The sequence below is a fragment of the Stigmatopora argus genome, chromosome 9 (genome assembly GCF_051989625.1).
Source record: "Stigmatopora argus isolate UIUO_Sarg chromosome 9, RoL_Sarg_1.0, whole genome shotgun sequence".
In the NCBI taxonomy this organism is placed as follows: Eukaryota; Metazoa; Chordata; class Actinopteri; order Syngnathiformes; family Syngnathidae; genus Stigmatopora; species Stigmatopora argus.
Window position 1 is genome coordinate 12,093,015 of NC_135395.1, and position 21,300 is coordinate 12,114,314.

A 21,300-nucleotide genomic window follows, 5' to 3' on the forward strand; every position below is an offset into this window, starting at 1 on the left:
CTGTACCTTGACAGGAATTTAAGGACCACAACAATTTGTTTATTTCCTGCTCTGTGTAGCAGTTGCTGCAAGACTCCCACCATTTACTGACTCAACAACATTCTCAGGTGTCTTCCTGCTCTTGCTTGCTGAGGTGATTACAAGGTCGGAATAGTTGAAGATTTCAGGAACATATGTCCCATGGGAAGAAACTTGGGCACAGGTGATGGACATGTGTGAGCATTTATTCATTCATGCTGGTAACTGTCTGAGTTTGTTTTTATACAGTAGTTATTTTACCCAAATTGTTAGCTGAAAGACTGATGACAATTAGAAATGTGATCCTTTATTTACAGATCCTGGCAGCCTGTATATGTGAATTAGCACAATGGGGGTACACCAAACTCCCATGTGGCTCATTAAAACTGTTCTTCCTGTAAAAGACACTTAGTTCCTCATGTTTATGTAAACAGGAAAGGTTTAAAAAATAATAAATGTACCTTTTGTCTTTGTACTGTGTAGATTCATTTCAATGTTTGTTTTGAATTGCCACTTTTGTTTGACTTTCGAGGTTGATTTTTTTTTTTTCATTGACAATAGTGATTTAACTTTAAATTGAAGGACTTTTGTTTTTGCCATTTCCGCTGAATCCATGCTGTGATTTGCAGAAGAGTCGTCCCAATCGTTAACATTGTCATTCTTAAGGAGGTTTTTGGTATCTGTTGATAGGACTCCCCGCCTGAGGGCAGAATAATAAACTGTGAGCAAGGATGATCAAAAACTATAAACAGAAAATATGCGCGTGACGGGAACTCTGAATAGAAAACATGCGCGCGTCAAATATGTGCCAATAGGCGCTAAAAGGACATGCTGATGCGAGCCCCAATTGTAAATTTATGTTCTCATAAAAGCAAACAGCTTCCTCATTTCGGGTTCCAACAAAACATTTTTGTCTTCACGTGCAACATTTCGATAAATTACCGGCAAAACTTTGATGGGTGACCCGGTTAGGAAAACAGAACATTTAACAACCTGGAATAACTATTTAATCTTTGCTTCCAAAAGGCTTAGGTGGACTTTATAGCAGGAAAAGTTCTGGTTTGTAACAACTCTTCCACTTCCCAGTAGCTAAATTGAGTTAAAAAATAAAAATAAAAACTATTACTAGTATATCAATCCTCTCCAACATTTTTCTACTCTGATTGGTTTTGAATTGAGATTAGAAGAAGATGGAAATTTCTTAAATCTTAACATTTTCCCTCCAGTGGTCCCTGTTCCTCCAGTAAAATTGTCTTCTCTCTCTATCAAAAAAAAAAAATCATCTGCAGTCAATCTAAATAATTATCCTGAGCAAATACACAGCAGAGCCAGCAAAAGAGGTGCAGAGAGCACAGAGGCCGTTGGCAAATCAGCAGGCTGTGCTTGTTATTAGTCATCTGCTGCCTTGGAAAGATGGTTTGGAATTGAAGCCACAAAAAGTTGTTGTTCCAGTACCCCCAAAAATCTGAGCAAAGTCTGACAACTGGTAGTCATTGGTTTTGTGACATTTAGAATTTAAAACACAGGCTTCCAAAAAAACAAAGATGACAACAACCCCTCTGCAAACTCAGTCTCAATGTGAGTATATACTTGCATGCCTTTTAGGCTGAGTTTGAGCGTTTCAAAAATCTTCTCCACGCACAGTGAACCAAAAGACTGATTGGACTACAGGACTCCGGCTGTGCAACAAATCCACCGGGAAACCGAAAGCCATCCTCTGATGAATATCTCCAATATAATAAATTTCAACGTCACCCCTGAGAATTGCGCGTCGTCGCGTTCCAGACGTCTGCCAAAAGCCCCTTTGTAGTTGAAGGATGGTCCCGAAAAAAGAAAATAATCAAAGGTCCTTCTAGACTCCTTGTCTTTATTTACGTACCGACCTTTAAAGGAACGTGGTGTTGTAACGTGACCTTGTGATAACACTTTCAGAAATCATGTTGTTTTGGCTTGAAATAAGTCTAACGCAAAGAAGACCCTGGATCACCTGCTCTAATAGGCCAGTGTGTTAGGATTAGCCTCACTGCTCATGTTCCATTTCATCGTTTTGTATGGGTTCGCTAAAACAATAAGAATGTTTATTTCTAGACATGATGATGCAACACAGATGCCTTCTATTATGTGTTTGGCTCGGCTATCTTCAAGCTTCTGACTGTGTTTGTCGGTGATCAAATGCACATTTATCACTGCTGTCTTTTTGGATTTAACTCTGATGAAAGTAAATTGCTTTACAACAGTAGAAGGGAGTTTAGGTTGACAGTGCTGGGTACAAATAATTTGACAGTTCACGTTTGGTATTTATATTTATCTTCAGATGCAGGACTAGTCTTTAAAAGCTTTAACTGCTCCAACGGTACTCGGACGTTTGGTCGCCCGGACGTTTGGTCGCCCGGACGTTTGACAACATGACAGAGTTTACTGTTGAAACCAGCTCTCAAAATTATATTTATGAGAGAGAGTTTAATATCTAAATATCTACTGTTGAAACCAGCTCTCAAAATTATATTCACCCAAACGTCCGGCGACCAAACGTCCGGGCGACCAAACGACCGGGCGACCAAACGACCGGGCGACCAAACGTCCGGGCGACCAAACGTCCGGGCGACCAAACGTCCGGGCGACCAAACGTCCGGGCGACCAAACGTCCGGTCACGGCAAAAGTCCGGGCGACCAAACGTCCGGTCACGGCTCCAACAGAGTACAACTTCGACTATTCATGCAGTGTAATTAGCAGGCCTTTGTCAAGGACAGATCCTATTTGGAAAAAAAAAACTTTCCATGGATAGAGTCAATTTGAAAATTCAATGGAGAAAAGTAACAGCCATGAAACGACCCAAACTTGCACTGAACTGCATTAGGGGATAGTAAAACTGTAATTTATTAATTTATTCACTTATAGATATCTATCAGGGGTGTTGTGTTCAGGAGGTCCTCCATTCTATGCCAGAATCACTTCCCACCACGAACGTGAAATCATAAAATAGTGAATGATGACGTCATACGGGCGTCTCCTGCCTGTTGAAGACAGTTTGGACTTCAGAGAGTTGTTTCTTCAATAATATACGCAGTCATCAGACAAAATAAAAACACGTCTCGAGTATTCTGGCAGCATTGCTAGCTTTCTGTGGAGTAACAGATGGACTCCTTTCCTCTATACCGTCAAACTGCTTTTTCTCTCAAGGTCAGACCTCATAAAACTGTGAAGGTGACGTCCAACAGGAGGCGAAGCCGTAGTTCAGCAAAGAGGGGGTTCTGGCGAGTAAGGATAGACCGCCACCTCTCTGGATTTGCGTTTTTGAAAGAGTTACTGTGCATGGACGCCAGATGCCAAAAGCTTTAGGCCGATAAGTTAGACGGCAGCAAATTAGCACATCTTTTATTCTGTCCGAATGCAAGAAAGTTTTTGTACTCGTTACCTTCTACCACTTTCTGGTAGCATTCTTTATTTGCAAAAAAAGCTGCGATGAGATTCCTGTGCCCACAAAAGTATCGCAGAACACTTTAAGGTTAAGAAGCACTCCGCCTTGGAATATCAGATCTGTTTTTTAAGTCTTCTATTTCAGTACCGCAACCAAATCCCAGACATTTGGTTGTCTTTTCAGGCTTTCTCTTTTAATATTCTGGAACATTTCTTTATTTGGGTCTTCCACAATGATTTAAATCGTTTTTTGTTCCATGTCTAAACGAGAGGCTTGTTGGGATTTTCCAAGTAAAAATCATTTTATGATCAGAAAAGTCTTCCAAAAGACAGTCAGACTGCAGCTCAAACTTTTGGATTTTCTCCCAATTTTTCTTGTTAATTGCCCAAGAATAGACCAGCTAAATACAGTACTTGTACATTTCTTTTTTGGCTCTTCCACCATGTTTTATATGCTTTTTTTTGTTTAAAAAATGTCTAAATGACAGCTTGATGGAATTTTAGTAATACGTAGTTCATTTATGATGTCTTCCATAAGTCAATCATCATCCCTTCGTGTAGACAGTTTGGGGGTTTGTTACTCTTTGTATTTAATTGTCCAAGAATACACCAGCTACCGTAGAGACATCAGGATTTTCTTTTTGTGATTTATTGATTTCTTTTTCTGGCCTTTGTTAAATAGTCTGGAGACCTGAATTGTTAACCTTCATCTCCTCTATTTTTGTGCACAGTGAATGGTCATCAAGAAAGCCTCAGATACCTGCTTTTGGTCCTCCCCATAGGTAATGTTCGCTTCTTCATCACTTTCCCATGAGGATGGACTACTTCTAAGGGGTAAATTACCAACCAAATTAATTATTCACATATTTGTACCACTTGAATAATTCCACAGGATTCTTCCACTGTTCTATGCCATCTTGCCAGAAGGGTTAGAACAAGCCAATTAAGAGTAAAAGTGCTTACCTGTTAGTGCAGTCATGGTCCTGCAGGTTTCTTTGACGCCTGCAAACGCTTAACTTCTTCCATTTTTTTGCCTTTTTTTCCAACGCGCAGATTTGCTGAAGTAGTTTTTCTCTTTCCTCCATGAAGCAGTCTTTAAAACTGTCGAAAAAGTTATTGTAGTATATTCAGACTAACATTCACTGCCACATAGCATGGATTTTATACATATACTACAATAGACACGCAAATTAGTGTTATTTTTCTTTTATTATATATTTTTTTAATTCAGTCAAAAAGGTAGTTCACTTGGTAGGTCCCTGGAAGTTTGAAAAACTTTAGTGTTATGTTCTAGCATTGGTTAAATAGTCACAAAAGATTTAACACGTCCAATCAGAGCATTCTACACCAACAATTGTTGTCCTTATAATTACCTGGATCTGATTTGTTTTCATGTAAGAAAAAAGAAAAAAGAAAAAATATGCTATGCTTTATGAGCACATGGTAACCATTGCGACGACCCTTAAAATAACAGACGATGTAAGCTGAATTTACAATAAATGGACATATTATTTTTGATCAAGTCGTCGCAATGGATACCATATGCTCATAAAGCAAAGCATATTTTTTGTTTTTTTTTCTTACATGAAAACAAATCAGATCCAGGTAATTATAAGGACAACAATTGTTGGTGTAGAGGGTACCCGGACGACATCCGTTCGACAAAACGTCCGTTCGACGAACTGTCTGTTCGACGAACTGTCCGTCAACCAAACGTCCGTTGACAAAACGTCCGGTCACGATTTTAAGGCATCAGTAATCGATGTGAAGTGAAGAAGATATCTAAAGGAAAAATCGATTACCATAACTAACTGATTGGTTTTCGTTGAGATCCAATTCATTTGAAATGAATGATCACTGCCGGCCAACCTTCCTTTTTGAAATGGATTTGGCAGCTGTTGCAGTCCGCAAATAAGTTACTAACTCTTGAGACTTCTCAAGTGATTGTTAACCCAGCGAGTGCCCTAATTAAATCCATCGTGACACGTGAACAATTGAAAACGAATGGCAGAGGGGATGATGATGCTTTCCACATGGAAACATCTTTAAATGTGAACGTTTGACCTCGGTATGTTAAGTTGTGTCCCACCTCTTGACGCAAGCCATCCAGTAGCGTTGTTGCTGACACAGCCACTCAAACTGCTCCAGCGTTTCCTGGAGCTTCCTCACACCGCTGTCATTCTCCCATTGCAGAACTCTCACCTCAAAAACAACATCATTATTTGAAGTTTCAATAGCAATCAAGAAGTAGTCCGCTACAAAGAAAGCTGCTCTTTATTACATATTCATGTGGTTTTTTTTCCATCTAAACAATCAGCTTGGCCTTTGTACACGCAATGAAAGGTAATTGTAGATTTTGGATGGTTTACAATGAGCTTGACTGGTTTGGAGTATTCCAGGCCTAGTGTAAATTTAAAAAGAATGAGAAGAAAATCTTGACAGATAGGAATGTTTCATGAGTTCCCCGATTGCTAATCTAGCGTTTCATCATTCCTGGAGGAACTTGGCTTCATGTTTGACAAAGACAAATAACCCTACTTGCACTTTAAACTTCCATTGGAGTGTACTCCTGGAGATAGCACAATAAAGTTGCCCAAACCTGACACCTGCTGGGAAAAAGGGAGCGTTGACTCGCCTTAGAATGATGCAAATTAAAGTCTTATTTTACAAATGTAGTCCTCATCCTGATGACAAGTCAATGCGCGATTTCATTGCATGGCCAAAAGTATAGTTTGCATGGTTTAATTTGTATATCAATCCCGGCAGAGTTAAAAGGAATTTCCCCAAAATCAGCCTTCCCAAAGAAAATTATGCATATTTTTGTCTTACTAATGAACTGCCACAAATTAATGATATATATTATTACTTCTTCTTGCTTACTTGTTCCTCTTGTGACAAACGCAAATCCTCCAGCTCCTTTTCCAGCATTTTATTGGCGTAGCGTAGCTGTTCCAACTCCGCTGTCTTACTGTTGGTAACAAGACATGAGTAACATATCAATAGAAATTCTCCTTTCTTTTGCTGAGAGTTCTTCCAAATAACTAACGTTACCACATGAGAGATACAGAATAGAAACAACATTAATATTTTACATTTGTCGCTTCTCAGTCGGAACGTGGTTGCTGTGGGCCTCAGTGTGCAGCTCCATCCCGAGACCCTCCGCATGATGCTGTTGTATCTGGGCCTCCAAGGGGAGAGCTGCCACCAAGTCCTGCAGCTGCGTCTCGGTGCTCTGGAGGCACAGCACCTCTGAGCTCACCTGACGCAGCATCTCAGCATCACGCTCACTTCCCTCCGCGAGCAAAACCAAACGCTGCTGGAGCCACTCCACTAAGTCCTAAAATCAGTAGATAACATGACATAATAGCACTTCAGTAGTTTAGATCCCACGAATTATTGATACACCTCATTTTACCCGGGAAAATATTTCATTACAAGGTTAATACGGACTAACAGAATACAAATTTAAAATGAATAGAAACAGAAATACACTGGTTACAGCACTAAGGGACTCTTTAAATTTGTTCTTTTTTTTCATAGTGTGGTATTCTACTTATTGTGTTAATGGCAACAGACATCCAGTTCATTTGTCATGCTATTGACAGTGCTAGACGTCCAATTCTTTTTGAATGGGAAGGGGCGACCAATTAGTTAAATGGGTGCTCTATAAGAGTTTTAAAAAAAAGAATCATAGATGCATGAATGAGTTAAATAAGCAAACATCTGGGCCAATATAGTATTTTATTTTCTGCCCTTTGTTGTGATTAATCTCCAACCCTTTTGAATAGGGAGTTCTATAATAAATCATACAATTAAAGTAAACATTTAAACAGGCATTCGAATGGTGTGCAGGATTTTGATTAATGAATCAATAGATACATAAGTAGACAGATGGATAATACAGCTAATGCGACATGCCAAAAGCAAGCAAGCTTGTGGTCAACAAATCCAAAACAGGCCAGAGCGTGCAATGTGACTGAATCAGCGATGCCACCCAAATTCCTGCCAAATTTAAATGTGTTTAACACTTTAGTGGCAGGGAGTGATGAATTGGAAACAAGTTTTCTAAGAATTACTCCTTTCTAATTCAAAAGGATGTAAAAATTGTATAAATGCATAAAAAGAGCCTGAGAGTCATCTACAGACATTTTCAATATTGTCCGTAGATTTCCCAAAGAAGCGGCCCGGTGGAAAAATGGTGTTTACTTGCTGCTGATGGATGGTGTCGATGAGCTGGTCCTGTGTCCTCCTGAGCTCCACGTTGCTTTTTTCCAGGTGAAAGAGTTGCTCAGCCACAGCTTGGAGGTCATTTTGCAGCTTCTTTTCCCTTTCCCTGGACAACAAGAACTCCCTGTCTGATACAGCTGCAACCATACAAAGCCACGATTTACAACACTATCACTTTAACAGCCTAACTCTATTTGATGGCTTCAAAAAATGTGAAACATCACACTTAAATGATTTACTGGCTTACAAAAAAAAAACAATTTATGTTTACCTTTGTCTCGAGTCAAGCGCATGCACTTGGCTGTCAGATACTGGATCTGACTATAGTCTTCATCCCTCTGCACTCGGAAAAACCTCCTCATGGCCCGTCTTTTTCCTCTATATGTGTTATTCTATTTTCCCATGATCCTAGAGTGTGAAAATGTGTAGTCAACACCTACGCGGACTGCAAGAGGAGTCTAAAGTAACCCGGCAGCATGACGACCAAGGGCACGTTGCTGCACTTATCCAAGGGAGTTGTCAAAACAGAGAGCTAAATCACCTGGTGCATGTTTAGGCCTACTTGTTCTTTATAATATACGTGTTTACTTGGGAAGTGACTAATGTTAATCAAATGCATAAAAGGTTGGAGCATGTCGAACACATGGGTGTATAATTGATTTAAGTGAGTCATATATATGCCTGAGGGAGATGCTCCTTGCAGGTAACAACATATTTTGTGAGTCTGATGTTGAATTAAAAAAAAAATGGAAAAACCTTACATTTTAGTCATTTGAGATATGATGCATTATGGTTTACAGAATAAAGTGAGGTGATCTTTTGCTTTCAAATGAAACTGTGAAGATTATGCAATATCTGAAGTCTTCTACATGTGACCTGAATTTAGGCTTGCTTATTTCACACTTTAGTCCAATGAATGCAGGAGTTTGTTTGGCCCTCAGATGGTTTCATAACTTTATCAGGGCAGGGCAAATGTGTTCATCCAAATTGCGTTTTAACTGAGTTTACTAGTTTATGTAGGTTTAATGGCTCAAGTAAATTACTGGCAGTTTGCCAGTGAACCGTTCGTCCTTTTCAGCGCCTTACTGACGAGGTTAAAAAATGGCATTGTCGCGGAGATCTCCCGTGTCTTTCAGAGGGCCTGGCAAGGCGTCGTCGTGCTCTCCGTGCTGGCGCTGCTTCTCTGGATCGCTGCCTTTCTGTATGGGAGCTTCTACTATTCCTACATGCCCATGACTGCTTTTTCGACACCGGTGTACTATCACTACAGGTGAGGATGTGGTGGGCCATTGTCTTTCCCCCTCAAATCTCCTCTATTCATTTTTACATTTCTTTTTCTGCATTTGCAGGACAGACTGCAATTCTCCAAACTCTTACATGTGTTCCTACCCAATGGCTAACATCTCTCTAATGAGAAACAGCAAATCTGTATGTACTGTTTTGATTGTATGTGAGCACATCTCTTGCTTATATTCGGATGTCCTTTTGGTTTAAGGCATATGTGTCAAAGTGGCGGCCTGGGGGCCAAATCTGGCCCACCGCATCATTTTGTGTGGCCCGGGAAAGTAAATCATGAGTGCCGACTTTCTGTTTTAGGATCAAATTAAAATGAAGAGGACAGATGTATATTAAATTTCCTGATTTTCCCCCTTTTAAATCAATAATTGTAATTTTTAACCATTTTTTTCTGTATTTTTAGTTCAAAAATCATTTTGTAAAATCTAAAAATATATTTAAAAAAGCTAAAATAAACATTGTTTTAGATCTATAAAAAACTGAATATTCAGGGCTTTTAATCCAGTTCTTTTAATCCATTTATTTAAAAAAATCTAAATATTATATCTAAAATGGTCCGGCCCACATGAAATCAAGTTGACGTTAACGCGGCTCGCGAACCAACCCGAGTCTGACACCCCTGTTTTAAGGCCTAATATACGTATATAATCATAAATAAAATGTAGAAATAAGAAAGACACTGTTGGTGCTTGTGTTGTCTTTTGATACAATGAAACACTTAAATGACCTCAATTTTTTAAGATATGTTTTATGGGTTTTAGGTTTTGACGTTCGGCCAGATCTATCAAATAACACTCGAGCTGGAGATGCCTGATTCGGAAACCAACCATGAGCTCGGAATGTTCATGATCAGAACAACTTGCTTCTCTCGTGCAGGTGGCCAAGTGGCTACGTCCGCTCGTTCCGTGAGTGACCCGCCAAGCTCTTCACTAAAACGCTGCCAAGCAGTGTCTGGTTAATGTAGAATATTTATTCTGGCCACACTGGTTCACTGCTGCCTTGATCTGTGTGTTTTTTAGGCAAGGCAGCTGCTGTCTGCTTCTAGCTCTCGCTTTGTGAGTACAACACAAACAAGTCACTCGGCCCATCAAGGATGTTTTTGTTAATGCCGTATTTTCCATGATTTTGTGGGAATGTGGAAAATCTACAACAACAAAAGAGGGGGGAAAATATGATTGGGTAAGAAGAATCCCCTCAATGGATTTCAAGTCTTGTTTCTATACACAAATTCAACAAAGTTAATAGCGTGGAGCTAAATCAATATCATAATACTAATATCATATCTGTCTGCAAGGCTTTATTTGGAGACTTTGAATTGCTCATTTGTCAAACTTTGTGGGAGATTACATCTTGGGCAAACGTATTCTTTTAAGTAATTGACGGAGAAATGGCCTCACGGTTGCTAAAAAATATATTATATATAAAACACACACAAATAATTCCGTCCACCACCAGGCTTCGCAATTACCTCTGGAAAGAACGAGTTCATGTTATGTATGAGTTTTCAAATTACTGTTTTTGACAGCGCATTGGCTTCAAATTCATAAAAAATATTAAAAACTCAATCAGCAGTTGCAATCATATGGCAACACCATTGTTGAATTTTGATTTAACATACAGACAAGAACTTGTCCGCCATTTATATCAGGTGGAGGTTGTCTATTACATCAAGAAAATGATATTTCCAAGTCCATAAATCATGGTTATACAGTAGCTATGTTCAAACCACCAACAGTCTTTTGACTCTCCGAATATCAGAGTATGCTGAGGTACCAGTCTGGCCTTCTGAGGACAATGACAACCCTGCTGTTCTTCCCAATTTTCTTGAGTGGAGTTGATGAGCAGAAACAAGTGTTGAGCGTGGTACTCTTCTCGGAATATAAAGATGACCCAGTGAGTTGCATGAGTGTGTGCAGTCAATTACACATAGTCAACAACATTCTTAATTCAGCCATGATCAAAGTTTTACATTGGTTTGCACATTGTTAAAAATTCTGGCCTCTTGTCTTCCCCATGAATAGTATGCCCCCTCAAGCACCGTCGTCATTGAGATCCTATCAAGCAAAGTGCAGATCTACTCATCCCAGCTCCATATACATGCTTATTTCACGGGTCTAAGGTGAGAGGGCACAAATATATTTGTTTTTACTTACTGAAGAGTTGCCAGTTATAAAATAAGATTTATATCAACTTTACAAGTGTGAACTATCGCTCCTTTTTAAAATAAACGTGATGCAATCCAGCCATCGAGGGACCGTCATCCTGCTTACCTGTTGAAGAAAAGGCTAGAAACCATACGCCAGTGGCTCAAAGCTGTTCCAGTTGGCAAATGTCAACATCCAAATGATACTGCATGAGTTGCTGAATTGAACCTGTTTTTCTTCAGGTACTTATTGCACAACTTCCCAGTCCTATCAGCTGTCATTGGGATGTCCAGCAACTTCGCCTTCCTAAGCGTGCTCTTGGTCTTCAGTTATATGAGGTTAATTTTCAGGAGACCGGTGCAAGTGAGTGTAAATGCTAATGTGGGTTGTACACATTCATTCGCAAATGATGAGATGGTCGATTCATCCCTCTTGTTGTTTGCAGGTCCAAGTAAACGGTACAGGCATATTGGGAAGTGATGACAACCACAATATGGCAACTTGAAATCTACATTAAAAGATCACCAGGCCTTTTAGTATCCGTCCATTGAAAATTGTGAAATCTGATCGTCAATGAGCTTCCCATCAAATTCTACAGACATTTCCATTTTATGACTGGATCCCGCTTCCGTTTGACACAAAGGTCCTATGGAACAAAATTAAAAATCCAAATGTCTCAATTCTTCCCAAGGCATCTGTTTAGCTCTGCGTGAAGAAGGATTCTTTTCAACGGGGAGTACCCAGAGAAAACCCACACAGGCCTGGGGAGAATATGCAAACTCTACACTGGTGGACCGACCTGGATTTGAACCCAGAACTGTGAGGCTGATGCGCTAACCACTCAGCCGCCGGGCCCCCCTTACTTTAAAAATATTACAGAAATAGGAAAAAAAGTGTCATAGATAATTATGGACCTCTGACAAATATTTTATTGAGTTGAATGTAGTTAAACTGCAAATTATGAACAAAAAGTAAATATGTTTGGTCAGTGGGATGTGGTGGGAATGTCCAGAATTCTATACACACATTTGTTTTAATATTTGAAAAACAATGCAAAACAGACCATAAAAATACAATGTTATACATTATAATTCAAGACGTATGGGAAAAGAAAATAATAAATTCGAATAAGAGGCTACTGAAATTCATTTTCAGAAATATAGTACTTTTAAGTCCACCTTAAAAAAAACATCTAAGGTCAATTAATGAAAGCTGTCTCAGATATTGCAATGTACAAACAATTTAAAAAATGTTTTACACAAACATGATTTACGTATAGTACACGTCCCATCCAATAACCACATCGTGACGTCACAAATTATTATCAATTGTAATTTCGCCAAAAAGCGGAGCGACGTGAGTGACTCAAACGTGAGCAGCGTTATCGTATCGTTGCGTCACAAAGATCAGAAAAAAATAATTGTTGGGCGAAGTTGAAAATGTTTTGGGTGATTTCAAAATTATGTACAGCTAACATTAATGGGCCTAGGGGGAACTCTAGGCTCGTATTGGCGTTTATTTCTTTTCGACCTCGTACTCAAAGCCACGTGTTCTTTGGCCTGGAGGATTTATTTGATAAGACAGAGAAAATAGAAATGGGATCCCAGGTCAGTTCTCAGTTCATCGTTTATTTGCAAGAGAAAAGGCAGACTTTCGTGTTCTGACTCCATTTAAAGGTCCCCCTCCTGCAGTCCAAAGTGGGCGTTAGTTTTTTTTAAATATAATACCTATTTAGACCACTAGAGTGTACTAATGAGTAGACTTTCGAGATAATCGTGCGGTGTGTAACAAAAACAACACTTGAATGATAAAGGAAAAGAACATATGTGAATAACGTCAATTGGGCTTTAGGTTGGTGAGAATATACTTTGTATATATATGACACTAGCTAAATCTGCATGGGCGAAATGAAGTTGTGCCGTGATCAGAGTTAGTTTTTCCCCCAATTAAAGTTTCCTTTGTTTTAATTTTATTTTAGGCATCAACCGTTGCTATTGTTTTTTTTTCTTGTTGATGTAGGTAAACCAGTTGGCTAGATGTAAGTATTATGACAAGGACACGCATTGGCAAAGTGTCCCAAACCTGCAGGTGACACGAACGCTAAACCACAGTAAGTTATTTTTGTCCATTTTACTCTCATTCCTTGTGAAATTATTAATGATGAATATTAAATACCGTTATTTAAGTTGGTTAAATTATTCATTTCTGTTACGAATCGTGATGTTTTATTATGTTTCATAATTTTGGTTATTAACCCATGTATAATCGGTGTATAATGAGTTTAAGGCGCATGCGCATATTGGATGTACTGCTGGGCAGGCACGACTGTAACCCGGAAGCTGAAAATGTTCACATCCGCCATTTTAGCATTGTACTGATGGAGACAAAGCCGTTAGTTTGCAAACGACTTGGATGTGCTCTTTTATTTGTTACGCTTCGATTTTAATGTCAAATAAGTAAATTGAGAATCGTCTTATCAACCAGTCATAGAACAGCGCGCCGCAACTCGGCTGTTTTGTGCACATTTTTTTCTGACACGCTCTCGGAAATATGGCGGATTACTTTGGTGAGTGCTATTTTTCCTTTCATTAATCTTATACCATTTCCCCCTTTTACTGCATTGTTCATTCAGACTCTATGGTGACAAGGGAGGTTAGATGCAGTGGTTTCATGACTTCAGGAGGTAATGCCTTCGTTTTCGGCCTTTAATTTCTTCCTCCGCTAGTTCTATTATTGGACTGTTACGTCATCGTTCTTTAAACTCAAGTTCCTTTGATTACGTGAGGTATTGTAAACTTGGCTTTTTAGAAAAATGTTTTCAAAATAAGACGTCAACTGTCATTTTCTTCATTATGACTGATAGCCTATCTGAACTGAATTTAAGGGAGAGAAGCAGGGAATGTAATTGACATTTGACTAACTAATTGCTCTCATCTCAGGTATATGAAATTAGTTTTGTTAATGTAAATTAAGATGAGTCCAACGTTAGTAGTGTGCCGTATCATTTTATAAAACTGTTGCAACATAACTTGTTTATTAGGATAGCCAGCCATGTAATGGCCAAGTTTTATGGAGAAGCATTTAGTAGACACAATTCATCCCTGGGCCTTTTGTTTGACTTAATTTAAATTATTCTATGTTACAAAACAAAGCTTCCGTTCTGTTTTATTTTAGTTTCGTATTAAATCTGCAATATTTTGACTTGAAACAAGTGTGATGATAATTTAAATCTACAACCTCATCTAACTCATGGTACATTTATATTTCAGAGCATGACGACCGCACGGGACAGAACAATCGCAACCGTAAAGGCCGAAATTCCAATAAAGGTCGTGGTCACGACCGTTTCCGTAGAGACCGGCAACGTGGTGGTGGCGGCGGCGGCGGTGGATTTGGAGGTCCTGGTCTTCGATCCCGATTCGAAGATAATGATGGAGATGTAGCAATGAATGATGGCGGTCAAGACGGCAGCAATCACAGCAGATTGTGAGTTTGGTCAATTAGTTTAGCGGCAGGTTGAGGAGTTTAAAAATAATAAAACTTGCTAAAACGACTTCCTTTTTCCCCCCCAGCACGCCCTACGGAAGACAGTCTCGAAAGGATGGCCGAGACAGGCGACAAGGAAAGGGTGGAGGTGGTAGAGGAGGTGGCTTCAGAGGAGACCGAGGTGGCGGAGGCCGAAACCGGAGCAACTGGTACAAAGTTACGGTAAGCATCACTTTAATTACTACGGCCCCGTATTTTTTTGTGTTCCTAATATTCGTGACTTTATTATGCATTTCCATAGATTCCTCATGGAAAAAGATACGACAAGAAATGGTTGTTAACTGCACTTCAGAACATCTGCTCTGTAGGCTACACACCTGTTCAGGTGAGGCGCAGCATCGTTACGTTGCCTAGCATTTGTGAAATGTTAGATTTGGTAATACCTCAAGCAAAATCGGACTATTGTTTTTTTTTTTACGGATTGTATTTAATTTCATGTCGCTTTGCTCTTGTAGTACCACGTTGACGGCTCACGGGTCCATTTCTATTTGGATGATTCCTCTGCAGCCAGTGCCCTGCATAAGTGCTCCCACAAGATCACTGACTCAGACGGTTACAAGGTGTGTCAGTGTAATCTTGGAATTAAAATGCTCTGTAAACATAACCAATCAAGAAAAATGATAATTGTGGTTCAGTTTACTGAAAATACATTTTGTTTCTTGAAGGTGGAAGTGCACGTCAATCCCAGCAATCCACCAAATTTCCTCCTGTCTGACCTGAAGCCTGAAGATATCGACCATTTAAAGGCAAGTTGGAATTTTCTAAATCAGCATCTTCTTTTCCGCCCATACCTGCCAGATTTCATTTTGATCTGTCCACAAATTACCTGGTAATTGAAAGTGTGTGGAGCACGGGTAGTGGTCTCATTGAATTGGTGCATACATTTTCCCAATGTGGGGATGTCTACACATGTACTGTAATGACTGATATTTGTGTGTCACCACTAAGAAGTAAGTTATAGTAGTTTAAGTTGTAGTAATATATTTTTTGTCGTCTTTACATTACAGCAATGTATGTCTAAACGTTTTGACGGCTCACAACTCGCCCTGGATTTGAACAACATTCGAACAGATCCTGGTAAGTAATCATTCTGAATATTATGCAGCATTTTAGAACTATATCATTCAAAACAAATTTAATAGTTTATGTTGCCTTTTTATATCTCTACAAGCAGACAATTTTATGCATGTATTTTTTTTATCTGAAAATTTAAATTTTTATCCCGACAGATTTGGTCTCCCAAAATATTGAAGTCATTCTCAATCGAAAGACAAATATGGAAGCTGTCATCAAAATTATTGAAGAGAACATTCCAGAGGTGTGGAGAAAGATATAGTACATGATAAGCACTTATTTTCAAATAATACTGGACTCCCAAAACGTTGTGACGCTATACTAAGTGTGAATATGATATGAATGCAATGATGTGGAGGTGCCAAATTTTAATATTTTATTTTATTCCTGCTAGCTGACGAGCTTGAACCTGAGCAACAACCGTATCCATAAACTGGATGAACTTGGCGAATTGTTTACAAAAGTGCCTAATTTGAAGAGCCTGAACCTTTCCCACAATGAGGTGAGAGTAGAAGTCACTAAAGTCGGATCAACATATAGTCATCTCGTATTTCTGTTCCATCAACGACTGTCGCTCGATTGCTGTTTAGATTAAGTTGGACCGGGACCTGGACAAAGTAAAAGGACTCAAGCTGGTGGAGCTATGGCTGGTCAGGAACCCCTTATGTGACACCTTCAAGGATCAAGCCTCATATATCAGGTGGGTTCACAATTCTGGGGGTGTGCTTTTTTTATCGTGTAGGGAACCTTAAAGCTTAAATCTCACTGCCTGGACTAGAAGTGCATGAAGACCAAGCAAAATGCAGCTGGTCTTGATGAAAGATTGTTTGGCCCAGCAGGGAAGGATGACCGGATTCAGAAGACGCAACTAATTTACTGATAATTCCCTATTGTGTGTGTAAGGTGCTCGTTGACTTTGCAGGGTGGTTCCAGATTGAGATTTTAGCAATATGATATTGATTTTTCGTTTTTCAAATACAGGCTTGCAGACTGAAGACTTCTTTTCTGTTAGTATATAATGTACCGACATGCTTTTTGTTTCAGCTTCTTAATTTGCTCAGCTTTTCTTTTCCAACATCTCTGCAGGCGCATATTTCTTAAACTCCTCTTTAAGGTTCTCAGTAGGGCTGTGCCCAGCACTCCCGCTGCTGAAATCCCCCATAGGCACCCCATTAACGATAATAAATCCACCAATACACTTAAGGCTAATGCCTCTTGATTATGCAGATGCTCATGTAACAATATGGACTGCGATGGCAAGGAAGGTGTTGAGCAGCGAGCCACGACTGAGATGTGGTTCTGTATATACGAGAAGGACCTAAACTTACATATGGATCAAGTATGAAAAATGCTCCGGCAGTGTCATCCCCACGACTCCTAACATCCTTGCCCACTCGGCCTCCTGTAACAGGCGGGTATGGAAGGCTGGATAGCCCATGACGGGTAAGATCCCTCCTCCTAAACCTGGGACAACCTAAGGCAGGCACAGTCACGATTACCCTGCCTCAGTCTCTTGCCTGTGCGGCCTCGCGCCGCCATTGCAAACGGAGAAGCGGGACTGGACAGGAGAAGCCAGTGGGCGGAGGGGGATGCATGGCGTTATGCAGGCCAGCTGGCACAGCATCGAAACAGATGAGTTTGCTTCAAAGATCTTCTGAAGGAAATGTTATGAACTGGATTTTAAGGTTTTCCCCGGCCATATGATGAACACTCCCTCTTCCATGCTGCTGATAGTTGTCATCAGTTTAAAAAAAAGTCCTGCTGAGCAGGAGATCCCACGTCTGATCTCCTCAAAGGTTTATTAAGATTTCTGAAATTCAATTTAGGCAAGGATAAGATAGCTCAGCAGACTATTAATCTGCTTTAGCAGTTACTAACAGGGAATAATGCTTAAGGATGCGCAGCGAGGGGGCTGGGTCCAGCTCTTTCTGAAACCGTTGTCTTCATGTGTTCTTTTCTCTTGCGGATAATCACCAGCCGTCCAGCTTCCTTTCGTCCCGATTTTGTACGACGTGCTTCTCTCTCTCCAGTCTTTCCCCTCTAGCTACTCTTAAGCCTTTGAGGACTTCGTGAATTTTGGTCTTCAATTAGCATGATACTAAACACAAAATCTTTGTTTCACCACAACAGGAGGAATGAGAGTTCCGATGCACCCTTGTAGTAGACTGATTGTGTGTCTTTGAGCATGTGTGTTTCTAGAAAATTGTGCTTGTCGCTTCCCCATGTTCGAATTGGGGGAGAGGGTAAGTACACCCGTGGGTAATTTCAGATGGGGGTGGGAATGAAGATGCCCCATGAGCTTTGAAGGATTGTTGTGTATGTTGATGGGGAAATTCCGAAAATGTTCTGAGATGTTGCAATGAAGTATCTGTTTCAAACACCTGTATTTAAAAACACTTGAAATGCGGACAGGTGAAACAAGTCAGAAAGTGTGTTCAGAAATCATCGTGCTTCCCTGAGTCAAGAACAAAGCCTTGAAAAGTTTGCCCCATAGAGAACAAATTGCTGAGATCCCTCAAGAAAGGCATTCGCTAAGAAAAACATTTGTTTGTAAAGCAACTTGAGAGTCCCCAGAATAGGGCGATATTGCTATTAACTATTGACTTGCATTCGTACTTCAAAAATATAGTATTCGATTAACAACATATCAAGCTGTGTATTTGGGAAAGGGGCACAATAGTGAATTAAACCCTAAAGAACTTGACTTGCCGAAGCCCTTAATGATCTAAAAATTGGGTGAGAGAGCCACTTGGAGTATGATAAGCCTTTTAGTTTGGCATTTCTTCCACTGTGGCAATGATCTAACACTTCTTGGATTTTTTTTCCCGTACCAGTGCTGTCCGACAGAGGTTTCCTCGCCTGCTTAAACTCGTGAGTTGATATTTTTAATTTGCATCATACAGTAATTCATCACTTTTGTTTTTTTCCATTTCATAAATTCTGCATTCTGCATTGGTGCCTTGATGAACGGGAACATTTTTTATGGTATAGTAACAGGTACTTGAAAAACGAAACCAAACATTACAGAAGCACCATTTTTTGGTGTATGCATCTATATAAAGCCCTTAGTTCTGTGTACGCCAGAAATGAAGCAAAATTGCGACCAATCTGGTTATTCTGTCCTTGCCCTAAAATAACATTTTGTGGGGAAATGCTGTGGAATTGAGTTGTGATTTATAAGCGCAGTTATAGTATTAATTGAACTTGTTTCTCAAGGCAAAAATGTAGCATGAATATGAGCACTTTGAATTTTAATATAAAAATTGAATGCTGATCACGTTTGATTCTTTTTTTTTTTGTGAATTTATTTAGGACGGCAACGACCTACCTCCTCCCATTGGATTTGATGTGGAAACCCCCACCACTATCCCCCCTTGCAAGGTAAAAAAATTATGCACAGTAGATGATAAATTGGAAACATTTTCAATTCAAACTCACCAACGCATTTGTGTTCATTTGATAATCCAGGGAAGCTATTTCGGGTCGGATGAAATCAAGAGCCTCATCCTTAGGTTTATGCAACAGTGAGTTTTGTCGAACACGTGAAAACACGGATGCCGGCGCACAACGATGCTTAAACTTTTTTTTTTATGACTGTCAGGTTCTACAGTATATACGACTCTGGAAACAGACAGCCTCTCTTGGACGCTTACCACGACGGCGCATCGTTGTCTCTCACAATTCCTTTCTGCAGCCAGAACCCTTCCAGGTGCAATACAAACAAAAATATTTTGAAATTCATCCCTCGTTTTTGCACGGGGCTCATCTTCATGGATTGTTTTTTTTTTTCTTCCCCACTGCACGTTTTAGGTCAAGTCTGGGAGAGTATCAAAAAGACAATCGAAACCTGAAGCGCATCAAAGACTCCAGTGAGTTGGAAAAATTCAATTGGGGCACTGCTGATATTTAAAAAAAAACACATGTCCCTTAATGAAATTTCTTTCTGTTTTTAACATCTATTTTCAGCGATCCGCTTCAGATTGCTGAAACACACGCGTCTCAATGTAGTGGCTTTTATTAACGAACTACCCAAAACCCAGCATGACACCTCATCCTTTACCATTGATGTGAACACCTACACTGTAAGTTTGTGGACATTATTAACGTGTTTGTTTTTGTGAGGCTTTTAGACCTTTCAGGGACATTGGTCACTACATTGGACAGCCATTCAAAAGGGGGAACTTGAGAGCAAGTGACTTTTTTTTTTAAATTTAAAAACACTGACATTTAAAATGTGTAAAAACAAATACAATGGTGATGACCTCAAGTAACGTTCTGAGGTTGACTTCTGGCTTCAACCGTCAAAGGCTGCCAATGAGTAAATGAGATCCCTGTAAGGTTTTAAAAAAGGAGGCATTAAAATGTCTTGGTTTTTACCACAGAACACACTACTTTCATTCACCGTGAGTGGAGTCTTCAAAGAGGGTGAGTTTTTAATCTTTTGGTTCTTTTATTTTTAAGAAGAACACAATTTTTAGAGCTCTCTTTTACCAATGATTTTTTTTAGTTGCCGTTAATGCGAAATCGCGAGACTCCACCATGGCCTTCTCCAGAGTTTTCATCACGGTACCTGCAGGGAATTCTGGGTGAGCTTCAACTTCTCTCTTTATTTTGATAGTTTGCAATGGTTCCTCAAAATACAATAGACCTGACGACTCTTTTTACGAATTAATAATGGTCTTTATTTTGATACATATTGGAACTCGAGGCCCCCTGTTTTTAAATGAACTAAAAGCCTAAATACGCTTTCCAGCCTGTCCATCGTCAACGACCATCTCTTTATCCGAGTGGCCTCAACGGAAGAAATCCGCAAAGCTTTTGTGGCGCCCGCCCCTACGCCATCTTCAAGCCCCGTGCCCACTCTCGCCACACCTCTGCAGGAGATGCTCACGGCCTTCTCGCAAAAGTCTGGCATGAACCTGGAATGGTCACAAAAGTCAGTCATAGCATGATGCTGTTGTAGGTATTTTCTTGGTTGTGAGTTTGTCTTAATATTTTTTTCCTCATCGCAGGTGTTTACAAGACAATGAGTGGGACTTTGACAAATCGGCTCAAATCTTCACACAGTTACAGGTAACATGTTATTTTTGATGACTTGATAACATTCTAATAAGAAGGCAAATTATTAATATATTTGGGTTTTTTTCCCCCAGACGGAAGGAAAAATCCCCGATGTTGCGTTTATCAAGTAACCATCTAATGTGTGTGACTCTTGTAAAAATAAAAAACTGATCCGTTGGTTGGTTTAAAGTCTTATTATTTTTGCCTCTTGTTGGAGAAGTGTTAGAAAATGGATCAATGTAGAATAAAATATCAGTTATTGTGGTTTTGTTTTAGCACCAAATGATGTCTACAGCTACTATAAAACCAGACCTGTTTTGTATTCATTCTGTATAGAAATATTGTTTTCCTTGGAATAAAAATTCACTTTTTCTGCTCCTTTTTGTAAAGCTACTGATTTCTCTTTGCAATTCATTGAAGTTGACCTGTTAGTCAGGGTGAATTATTTTAAATCACAGACGACGCCTTTTAATCCTGGATAAAGGGCATCAGGTGGGTGCAGCCAGGTTTGTGGGA

General features: G+C 39.6%; 3 protein-coding genes across 6 annotated transcripts; 2 read left to right on the top strand and 1 right to left on the bottom strand.

Annotated features, from left to right (window-relative positions):
- Positions 1-241: 241 nt before the first annotated feature.
- Positions 242-8,096, bottom strand: LOC144082638 (uncharacterized). The gene is made up of 8 exons (XM_077609913.1): positions 7,935-8,096; positions 7,643-7,800; positions 6,529-6,773; positions 6,317-6,404; positions 5,526-5,638; positions 4,400-4,537; positions 4,197-4,263; positions 242-718 (listed from the first exon to the last, which is right to left on the bottom strand). Exons 1-8 carry the CDS (start codon positions 8,023-8,025, stop codon positions 680-682), a joined length of 939 nt encoding a protein of 312 aa, XP_077466039.1. The 5' UTR covers positions 8,026-8,096; the 3' UTR covers positions 242-679.
- Positions 8,097-8,593: 497 nt separating this feature from the next.
- On the top strand, positions 8,594-12,082 carry LOC144082610 (seipin-like). 2 transcript variants are annotated; one of them, XM_077609869.1, is made up of 8 exons: positions 8,594-8,933; positions 9,013-9,091; positions 9,721-9,864; positions 9,979-10,014; positions 10,718-10,852; positions 10,981-11,078; positions 11,346-11,484; positions 11,549-12,082. In XM_077609869.1, exons 1-8 carry the CDS (start codon positions 8,689-8,691, stop codon positions 11,606-11,608), a joined length of 936 nt encoding a protein of 311 aa, XP_077465995.1. In that variant the 5' UTR covers positions 8,594-8,688; the 3' UTR covers positions 11,609-12,082. The 2 variants fall into 2 exon arrangements, with proteins under 2 accessions (XP_077465995.1, XP_077465996.1); XM_077609870.1 differs by having other exon boundaries at positions 11,346-11,466.
- A 445-nt stretch (positions 12,083-12,527) lies between these two features.
- nxf1a (nuclear RNA export factor 1a) lies at positions 12,528-21,162 on the top strand. Of its 3 annotated transcripts, none has more exons than XM_077609981.1 (23): positions 12,528-12,551; positions 13,123-13,213; positions 13,736-13,786; positions 14,373-14,589; positions 14,676-14,811; positions 14,891-14,974; positions 15,105-15,209; positions 15,315-15,395; positions 15,657-15,726; positions 15,879-15,967; positions 16,118-16,225; positions 16,314-16,423; positions 18,558-18,594; positions 19,036-19,104; positions 19,192-19,247; positions 19,325-19,432; positions 19,534-19,592; positions 19,690-19,805; positions 20,106-20,148; positions 20,231-20,309; positions 20,477-20,659; positions 20,736-20,796; positions 20,877-21,162. In XM_077609981.1, exons 1-23 carry the CDS (start codon positions 12,543-12,545, stop codon positions 20,913-20,915), a joined length of 2,001 nt encoding a protein of 666 aa, XP_077466107.1. In that variant the 5' UTR covers positions 12,528-12,542; the 3' UTR covers positions 20,916-21,162. The 3 variants fall into 3 exon arrangements, with proteins under 3 accessions (XP_077466107.1, XP_077466106.1, XP_077466108.1); XM_077609980.1 differs by lacking the exon at positions 12,528-12,551 and adding an exon at positions 12,673-12,710; XM_077609982.1 differs by lacking the exons at positions 12,528-12,551; positions 13,123-13,213; positions 13,736-13,786 and adding an exon at positions 13,390-13,669.
- The last annotated feature ends 138 nt before the right edge of the window (positions 21,163-21,300 follow it).

Excerpts from the sequence above, each read along its gene's own strand:
- LOC144082638 (XM_077609913.1), bottom strand. The coding sequence starts at position 8,025 with ATGAGGAGGTTTTTCCGAGTGCAGAGGGATGAAGACTATAGTCAGATC. Across the intron at positions 6,405-6,528 it reads CCGACTGAGAAGCGACAAAT|TAAGACAGCGGAGTTGGAAC; the intron begins GTAAAATATTAA and ends TGTTACCAACAG. Across the intron at positions 4,538-5,525 it reads TGGATGGCTTGCGTCAAGAG|TTTTAAAGACTGCTTCATGG; the intron begins GTGGGACACAAC and ends CTTTTTCGACAG.
- LOC144082610 (XM_077609869.1), top strand. The coding sequence starts at position 8,689 with ATGGCTCAAGTAAATTACTGGCAGTTTGCCAGTGAACCGTTCGTCCTT. Across the intron at positions 9,092-9,720 it reads TAATGAGAAACAGCAAATCT|GTTTTGACGTTCGGCCAGAT; the intron begins GTATGTACTGTT and ends TATGGGTTTTAG. Across the intron at positions 11,079-11,345 it reads GCTTATTTCACGGGTCTAAG|GTACTTATTGCACAACTTCC; the intron begins GTGAGAGGGCAC and ends GTTTTTCTTCAG.
- nxf1a (XM_077609980.1), top strand. Across the intron at positions 15,396-15,656 it reads AAGATATCGACCATTTAAAG|CAATGTATGTCTAAACGTTT; the intron begins GCAAGTTGGAAT and ends TTTACATTACAG. Across the intron at positions 19,433-19,533 it reads TGCAGCCAGAACCCTTCCAG|GTCAAGTCTGGGAGAGTATC; the intron begins GTGCAATACAAA and ends TGCACGTTTTAG.